The 9,726-nt window shown below is 48.1% G+C and overlaps 1 protein-coding gene across 1 annotated transcript; it reads right to left on the bottom strand.

Moving 5' to 3' along the window:
* Positions 1-7,866: 7,866 nt before the first annotated feature.
* On the bottom strand, positions 7,867-8,906 carry LOC308636609 (olfactory receptor 1E2-like; the record flags this gene model as incomplete). Its single annotated transcript, XM_081272189.1, has 2 exons — positions 7,867-8,319; positions 8,427-8,906. The coding sequence occupies 2 exons, from the start codon at positions 8,904-8,906 to the stop codon at positions 7,867-7,869; spliced, it is 933 nt and encodes a 310-aa protein (XP_081128315.1).
* Between the last annotated feature and the right edge of the window lie 820 nt (positions 8,907-9,726).

The following is a 9,726-nucleotide window of genomic DNA, read 5'->3' as shown; positions in this document are numbered from 1 at the left end:
CCTCAAGGGCACCCTGAGCTTGTGAGTGAAAAGAGCCAACCTGCAAAGATGCTCACTGCTTCCACCTAGTGGAAAACTTGGGAAACCTGCTCTGAAGCCTTGGCAATGCCTCCTTTGGGTAGGGTTGGCACCTGCCCATCTTCATTCTGACAATGCCCCTGTCTCCAAATAATCTTTTCTGAAGACATTACTGATTGTCCATCAAGTGGTCTGGGCCTAAGTCGCTAGAATGGACTTGTCTTGGTCTGATCTAGCCCCTCATCAGGGACAGGTCCCAGTCCCTCCTTGACCAGAAGTTAAGAGTCAGTGTCAAAAGACCCTTTCTGAGCCAAATTTGAGCAACAAAACAGGCTTAGAAAGAGTAGTTCCTGGGCTAAGCTTTTACTTGGAGTCGTGAAGCACTTGCCTGGGGTCCATCAGGAGCAGCACCAGGAGGGCTTGCAGTGGAGAAGGGGCCCTGGTCAGCATTTGCCCCCTTGCCCAGCCCCAGATTCCAGGTTCCCTGGCTGCTGTCACTGTTCTGTCCAAGTTACCAGGACCCCCTTTCACCTTATGCGCCTCCACTTCTTTCCAGGGCTCTGGGACTGTCCACCATGAAGGTCCCTGGGGACATCTGGGACGATATGGGGCTCAAAAGAGGTGCTCAGATCTACCTTATTCCCCACCCTCCCAATGCTGCATGCATGGAGAACTTTGCTATTTGAGCCCTGAACCTCTCCTCATTTACCCTTGGGGTACATGCACCTAAGTGTGGTCCCAAAATCTAGACCCTTCCTCCAATGGTAGAGCTAAGGGGTCCCTCATCTCCTCTGCCTCATCCTCCCCCCATCAAAAGTGTGGATCCTGCAGTTCTTGCTGGGAGACTGTCTGAGATCAGGGGCAGGTTCCTGGATGCCCCAGCTGTGGGGTCAATTAAGCATCACAACAGTGACCAGGTAACCCTAGCTTCTAACTCACACTAAGGATCTTTGGGAAAACATTCCATCTGCAATTAAATTCTATCTTTATTGTGTTACAAAACAGCACATGACACTGTGGAAACCTTGGGGAAGGTGGAGAAGGTGAGAGCAGGAGGAAGCGGTGGCCTGCATGGAGACACACAGGAGACCTCAGCCCAGGCGGGCATCTCTGGGGTCTGTGAGCAGGAAGATGGAGGCGTTACACATTCCGCTCCTGAAGCTGACTTGGAAGGTACTTAGCAGATGCCTCCACTCCACCTCTGACCAGGGCTGGATGAGACCTTCACCTTCTTTCCACTCGGCAGGGCTGAGCAAGGCCATTGTCACAGCTGGCAGGGGACATCTGTAGTCTGGATTTTCCAAAGAGCCAACACTGCCTTTGCATCTGGAGGATGGCATATGTTTTTATTTACCTTTCCCTACAACCTATTCTTCCCTGCAGGGGCAGAAAGATGCACTTTTCAGGTTTGTGTCATTCCTCAAACCATGTGTGTCAGATCCTTTTTTCTAGTTAAGGTCCCCATCAATCTGTCCCTTTCATTCATGGACTGGACCCATCATCTCAGCCCTAGTCAGGGGTATATTCTGCAGCTGCATTCCCTGCCAAACACTAAAATTACCCCACCCCTGACTGTCCTTTAGAAACTCAGGAGACTCCCAGAATCTGCCAGTAGATCACTCCAGAAGAGATGTGGGAATTCACCCTGCTGTGTGCACAAGTCTTCCATTGAGTGTGGTCACAGGGTCAAAACATCCATAGAGCCTGGTGCAGTGGCCACGCCTTAATGCCAGCTACCAGGAGGCTGAGGCAGGAGGATCACATGTTTGTGGCCTTCCTGGATGACTTTGTGAGATCCTGTGTTGAAATTAAAAAGAAAAAAAAGTCTGGCAGAGTGCCCCTGGTTTCCCTTCCAGGTATCACACATCAAGAAATACATATATATATATATATATATATATATATATATATATATATATTTTTTTTTTTTTTTTAAAGATCCACACACTGATGTGCCAAGAGCCAGCATCAGAGTTCAGGATGATCCCAGACCTGCCTGTGGAGGAAGCAAGTACCCAGCACCACCACACCTGTCCCTGCCTCAGCACGCCTGGTCCTGCTGCCTGTCACAGCTGTCAGCTGAGCTCGGCTCAGGTGTGTCTAGGACAAGGTTGCCCTGGTCTTTATCTTGGCATTTGGTTTTGTCTTGACCTGGCTCAGCTCAACCCTGGACTTGGTCTAGGCTTTGGTTTTCACCTTGACAACTTTGGCTTTGTACTTTACTCTGCTCTGTAGAAACAGGCTTCTATGTGCTCCTAGAATTGACTTAAATCTAGATAAGTCCAAGTCTGAATGACCCCACCAACTCACAGTGCTCCCTCGGGGACAACTGCTTGGTAGACAGCACCTGTCATCTTACTGGAACACCCAGGCAGAACATCCTCACAGGCAACAGGACAGGACCTGGCCCCTCCTTGACCAGCTCCTGACTGTGTCCTCCCCTGGAGGGTGCTGCTAGTACCACACAGAGTATGGGCCCAGGGGCAGATGGGCCTGGGTTCTGGTACATGCCCTGCCCCTTGTTGCTTAGGTACCACTGGCAAAGTCACATAAACCCCTTGAGCATCCTTTGCCATTTGGAAACTGAGGCGATCACTGTTCCCTTACAGACTGGAGGCAGATGGTTCATGACATGAGGTGTGTCGAGCATCCTGTCAGACTCAGGGCAGAAAAGGTGCTGTCAACACAGGAAAGCTCTGTTTTTCCAAAGTCTTAGCAGCAGGGTGGAGCTGGAAGCTCCTCCTGTCTTCACACCCTCAAGTCAGCACCCTCACTGGGAGCCTCCTCCCCTGCAGCCTGCATTTCCTGTCCCCCAGCCCCCATTTGCTCTGCGCTCACATTCTCTCCCTCTCCCCCTCCAACTTCCACTGTCTGGCTCCCCCATAGCCTCCAGAACACCCATAAGGAGGCTCAGTCCCACTCCTTGGGCTGGGAGCTGGTGCAGAAGCCCAGGGAGGCCCAACATGGCTAGGAGGGCGATGGTGCCAGCTCTGTGGCTGTGTTCTGATTGAACATGGCACACAGGCCTGGCCAGGGCACTGCTGAGGGATGGAGCCCTGAAGAAGAATGCTCCAGGGCTGCTGGGAGAGAGCCATAGGGAGTGGCAGGCAGCAGTGCATGGCTCTGGAGGCACAGGGCAAATGGCCAGGGCAGGGCCCTGTGGGGAAAGGACCACTGTCTAGCATCTAGCAGACAGACGTTCCCTGAAGACCCAAATAATGAGTGCACACAGAGTACTCCATAAACACATACCTATGGGCCAATGCATACAACCCACGGTCAAAACCTCAGAACCAAAAATGTGCAGAGCTGGGGTGCTTTGGCCTGAGTTCATCTGAAAGGAGGGTCTGTTCCTCCTCCCTGTGACCTTCTGTGAAGCTGCACCATGGCCCTGTCCACTTTGTCCAGCTTCTGAGCTCCTTCACCTTCATTCCTCATCACATAAGTGTTTCCTCCCTTGGTCTGAAACAGGATTTCCACTTCACATTGCACTGCACATTTCATGGACTCATCCTGCCTTACTGGATAAACACCTCCTCTTCCCCTTTCAACTGCTTGACAATTTCTACAAGTGGCCAAATGAGCAGAGTTTCTTTGATTGCTTCATCTGCATTATTGAGCCCAAGACATGTGAGCTTGAGGCTGGGTTGTGTGCTGGTCCAGTTACCAACTTGCTTCCCAAATGCTTCCTACTGGCTTGTTGGGCTTGTAGCATATTTGGAGACAATAACCCAGAGAAAATTGATGAAGTCCTCCATGAGGCCACGGGAAACCACGATCCTGCTGGGCACCAGGCCCGCTAGCCACCTGCCATCTTGACACAGGAATTCTATGATGGACACTTGGGCCTTGCCTTATATATCAATCTCAGGAGTCCCTTGTCTGCCACAGGCTGTTCTGTGGACAAAGGGATCACTGTCATTAACATAACTGCCACTCACCAACACAGGGTAGGTGGCACCTTGACCCTGAGGGTCTGGCTCTGCAAAGGAACAATCACACTAGAATTGACGGACAAAACTACACACACACATACCAGATGCACACACACCTCCTTGCACATCACACAACCCAACACACATAGTCACATATCCCCACTCAACACACAGTATGACAACTCAAATACCAAGAAACACACCATCCTGTCCAAACTGTGCTGTACAAACCACACATAACATGCACAGCACCCAACTATCCACACACAAACACAGCACACACATGACATGCACACATCACACACACACTGCCCATCCACACCATACTTTGAATGTTATTAAAGCTCTTTTGTGGTTCATTATTCAGCCAGTATATGGAAAGTTCTGTGCACATGTGTCCTTGTGTCCTGCAGCTGCTGATTATGTTTCCTGTGCCGTATGGGGTGGCCGTAGAGGCCTTGGGACCTGGAGGAGGGGCTTGCACTCTCCTGGGGCTCACCCTCCTGGGCCCTCCTGAGCCCCTCCTGCCCTAGCTGCATCTAGCGATACACTGAGGGGTCTGGGCCCAGCCCTCCTGCTGCCCATCCCTCGGCCACACCTGGGTATCCACAGGACAGCAGCCACACCACACAACTCAGTTTCCCCATGCCCTCAAGCTATGGACTCCCTCCACCCCTCACCTTTCCTTCTGTTGACCCAGATTCCAGGGGCTTTCCATTGAAGGAATTTGCCCCATGTCCTTCACATTTCTCCAGTGAGATGTACTCCAGCTGTTGCCTCTTTGAATGCAAAACTAGGGAGGGGGATATTAACCATAGGGTGGGCCTCCAGAGTGAGGCTCAGAGGCCCTCCTCTCTGGACTCTCACTCCAGCCCTGACTATGCCCCAGTGACCTGCCCTGAAGCTCAGGAGCTGCTTGAGGGTGGTCTGGGAAGGTGGGGGCTCCATGCCCTTAGGAGGACTTGCTGAAGGGGCCTGGCACAGGGGGGAACAGGGAAGAAAGATGGGGAGTCCAAGAGGGGACTGAAGAGACACTGGAAGCTGGGATACCACAGGCCCAGGCTGGTCATAGCCTCTAATTGTGCAGGGGACATGGTCAGCACCTCAGTGAGGGGCCCAAGGTCAGTTGGCTGGGAACCCTTGGGAGTTTCAGCAGGGGAGCAAGCTTCGGGATGACATTTTTTTATCCCCGGGGCCCAACAATCTAGAGCCTCTGCTGACTGGATAGGGGCACTCACCAACATCACAAATAAGAAAAGACAGTATAGAAAGAAAAAAATGAATTCAATCTCCATTTGGCCAAAACAAAGGAAGATGCTGATCTGCCTCCACCTGTCCCATAGAAGCAGTGCCATCTATAGGAACGAAGCTGGGAGACCCAGATGTGTGGATCTGCTGGGTCTGGAGCTCTTGTTCCTCCCCTCAGTGCTGCTCCTCCCACTGGGTACAGAGAAGAACACGGTGAGTATGTCCCCAAAAATCTGGACTAAAGACAGGGAAGAAGAACCCACTCTCAATCCCCAACACTTCCTCTAGGGAAGAGCTGACCAACCTGGGAAAGAGTCCAGGTGACTGAGAAGGTGGACCATGAAGCTGACTGTGGCTGTCATCAGTGAATAAGAGCCCAGAAGGGACAAAAAGAGAGCCTGGGAGGAGGGCAGAACCCTGCTCCCAGCCTTTCCCAGGGATGACCCTGAGAAGGAGGCAGCCTGGTCAGAAGGAGGCTCAGGGTGGGTACAGGAAATCTCTGTCTCAGGGCTTCTGAACCTCAGGACAGCCATCTCTGTCTGGCACAGTGCAGAAAGGCACCCTGCAGAAAGCCTGTCAGCAGCTACAGATCTATCTACTAAGTAAGAGGACAGAACAACCCAACCAGGACAGCCAGATGTCTCCAGGAATCATCACAAGCTGGGGTGATGAAGGACCACCGCGAGTTGAGAGTACTCCTGCAGCACACGAGAGGCAGCCAAGAAATTCAAACTCCCAGCATCTCAAGAGCCCAAAACAAAACACACAACAAACTCTTCGAGGGACAGGCAAGAAAGGAAATATGCACTCAACAACAAAGATCAAAGGTGCCCAGGGAACTGCAGGAAACACACCCACCATATTCTCATAAGGAAGTAACACTAGAGAGAGGGTGGTGCTCACTAGTAGGCAACCAAGAACCAACTGCAATGAAGACACACTGGGGTGAGGTCCCTGGACACAGAGGTGCTTTAGCACTGGTGGGCAAAGAGCGCTCACCCACTGGAGGGCGAGGGGCTCTCACCCACAAGACACAGAGGAGACTCATCACTGAGCAAGAGGGTACTCATACTCAGGACACTGAGGAGACTGCGTGCTGGTGGGCAAGGGGAGCTCACACAACACAGATTCTTTGAGAGAATATCCTTTAGGGCAATATCTCAGGCAGCACCACAGTGATGGTGGGACAGTGTGGTTTCTCACAGGTCTCAGGAAGTACTCCATGATGGTAGGAAATGGTCCTTTGCCATATTTCACAATGTCCTGTCAAGGTAGGAATTGCTCCTTATCCACAGATCCCAGTGGGTTTCTACTCTGGTGAAACAATAGAACCTAGAACTCAGAGAATCCTGAGCAATGGTGGGTGAGGGGAGCTCACCATAGGATCAAGAGGAAACTGAACAGTTGAGCAAGGGGCCCTCACCCTCATTATCCAGAAGAGACTGAGTACTGCTGAGCATGAAGGAAACAAACAGATCAAGGACCAGTGCTGCCAAGAGTTTGAGAAAGATAACTGCATTGTTGGTGGTACAATAACTTGGGATACTGAGACAGGAGGATAGCAAATTTGAGGCTAGCCTCAGCAACCTAGAGAGACCCTACTCAAAATTAAAAATACAGAGGACTAGGGATATAGCTCAGTGGTAAGCACTTCAGTACCAAAAAAAGGGAAGGAGGGAGGGAGGAAGGAAGGAAGGAAGGAAATTAAAAATGGATACTCTTTCTCTTTCAGAAGTGGGAGAAGAATGAGAAGAAACTGTAGAATCAGATGGTCTGTGATTTTACACAGGTTCAAACTGGCCCTCTTTGTGATATAAGAAAATGTTGAACTTTAATTTAAGCCTGTAAAACAACAATGCTATTTTTTCTATTCCCATTGAATTGTCATGAGAGTAGGGAAAAAAAACAGAAAATACATTGTCAAAGTCCAAAATACCAAATAGAAGAGAGGTGTTCTTACAAACTAAAAATTTTAACGAACCTCTAGTTACTCTTCCTATTACTGGGGGAAAATAATGATAAAGTTTCATGTTAGGTAATCATCAGGGTATGTACAAAATGAAATATTGTAGCAAAAATAAAATATCAATTTTAAGGAAAAAAAGAAAGATCCATTTATGTTTAGGTCAAGTCAGAACATGTTAAACATGAAAATAAATCCAGGAGAGGGAGGGAAGAAGGCTTCAAGATAAAATTATGTGAAAATGTCTGCAGGAGAGCATATGTAAGAGACATTGGGGGAGCACTGGAGGGCAAGGGGCTCTCACCCACAAGGCTGAGATTTTTGTATCTTATTTAATATTAACCTAAGATTATAGAGAACTATTTAAAAATGACACCAGAGACAAAGCAGAGTTCTAGATAAAATTATAAGATCCTGGGATAACTAAGGATGTTAGGCATGAACATCACATCAAACAGTAATTCTTACACCTGGCTTTCCCAGGATCACTTGGGAAGACAAAGAAAGGCAAATCCGGATCACCAAGACCCCCTTCCCTAGGTGAACTGCTCAGCTAAGCTTCCTCTCTTTTACATATTGAACCACTGTGTAGTGAGTGTGCTACGTCAACAAAGGTTCCCAAGGTGAGGGGAAAACTCTGGAATAATATTCCAATATTAATATCACTGGAAAAAAATGATATGAAAATCACAAGTGTTTCCATCAAACACAGAAGAGATTTTTCTTCTTACAAACAACTCTTCCTAGGGCTCCCTTCATGTCTCTGTTCCTCAGGCTGTAGATGAAGGGGTTCAGCATGGGAGTCACCACCGTGTACATCAGAGCCATGATGGTCTCTTTCACAGTAGAATTATTAGTTGATGGACATAAATAGAGGCCAATAATTGTCCCAAAGAACAGTAAAACCACAGAAATGTGGGAGCCACATGTGGAGAAGGCCTTGTGAATACCACAAGAAGAAGGGACCTTGAGGATGGAGGAGAAAATTCGTGCATAGGACCCAATAATGAGTAGGAATGGGAAGACAACAACGGGTCCTCCCATGATAAATATCACCAGCTCATTGACATGGGTGTCAGAGCAGGCCAGCTTCAGCACAGCAGACAAGTCACAGAAAAAGTGGGGGATCATGTTGTCCACACAAAAAAAGATGGTCTAAGGTGGGGATATAGCTCAGTTGGTACAGTGCTTGCTGCACATGCACAAGGCCCTGGGCTCAATTCCCAGCATCACAAAAAAAAAAAAAAAAAAAAAAACAGTCTTGCCATGAGCAGAATGTGCAACAGGGCATGGAGCATGGTCAGCACCCAGGACAGCACCACCAGGGAGAGACAGAGCTTGGGGCTGTAGTGCAGGGGGAAGTAGGTGGCCACATAGTAGTCATAGGTCATGGCCACAAGGAGGAAGCTCTCCAGGTCTCCGAAAAACAGGAGGAAGTACATTTGAGTCAGGCAGCCTGCATAGGGGATGGAGGGAATTTGAATCTGCATGTTCTGCAACAGTTTAGGAATGGTCACAGAGGAAAAGCAGAGGTCAGAAAAAGACAAGTTGCTGAGAAACAAATACATAGGCGTGTGCAGATGGGAGTCTAGGCGAATGAAGATGATGCGGAGGACCTTCCCTAGGACAGAGGTAAGATACATGGCCAGGAACAAGGCATAGAAGAGGTTTTGGTGCTCTGGCTGGATGGGCAGGCCTAGGAGGAGAAACTCTGAGATGAGAGTTTGGTTCCTTCCTGTCATGCTCTGTCTCCAGTTTCTTAAAGAGAAAATAATTCAGTCCTTTAGAAACTCAAATAAAATTACATACTTCTATGGTATAAAACCTGTTAGGGATCTATCAAAAAATCTTTATTTCACTCTTTGCAATAATTACCATCTTATATCATAAATGTGTATAATGATAATCTTTAAAAAAAGACATGACACTTGCTTCACTTCTTTTTAACATGGTATAATATTCCATTCTTTTGTAAACATTTATGACACACAAAATGTATTGATGTGGTTTTGTTTTGTTTTGTTTTTGCTTTTCTGACAGGCCAGTCACCCTCAGTGATTATAAATGGGTCCTGCTTTTTCAGTTTCTGACATGGTCATGCTCTTTAGGAATTTTTCTCAACTTTGCAGCCTTCTAATTCAACATATACTCCCAAGAAAACTCATGTACTTCAAAGTTTCAAATATCATTTAAAACTCAGGTGTTGACCTCTTTCTATCCTACAGAACCCTATTTTAAGACTTAATGATTATCTTCCCTTGAATGTACCACAGGCATAGTAAGCAAAACAGAGCCCAAGTGAAATTCATGATCTCTGCCTGCTCCTTTCCCAACCCTGTCCTCCTGTCTCTCATATTAAGTAAAAGGAATTCAGGCTCAAACTCAGAAACCTGAGAGTTTTATTTCACTCACTCATTTCTCTCACCATCTATATCCAATCCAGCAAGTCCTACAGAGTCTGCACTGCATTCTGAATTCATCCACTCTTTGTTCCAAACATCACTACCTTAGACAAGCTGACCTCCTATGTCACTTGAACTGTGCAAATTGCCTCTTAAATTC

This window comes from Spermophilus citellus (assembly GCF_964194105.1).
Source record: "Spermophilus citellus genome assembly, chromosome: 17".
NCBI classification, from domain to species: Eukaryota; Metazoa; Chordata; class Mammalia; order Rodentia; family Sciuridae; genus Spermophilus; species Spermophilus citellus.
The sequence above is the reverse complement of the archived record's forward strand: the minus strand, read 5'-3'. Positions and strand labels throughout refer to the sequence as shown.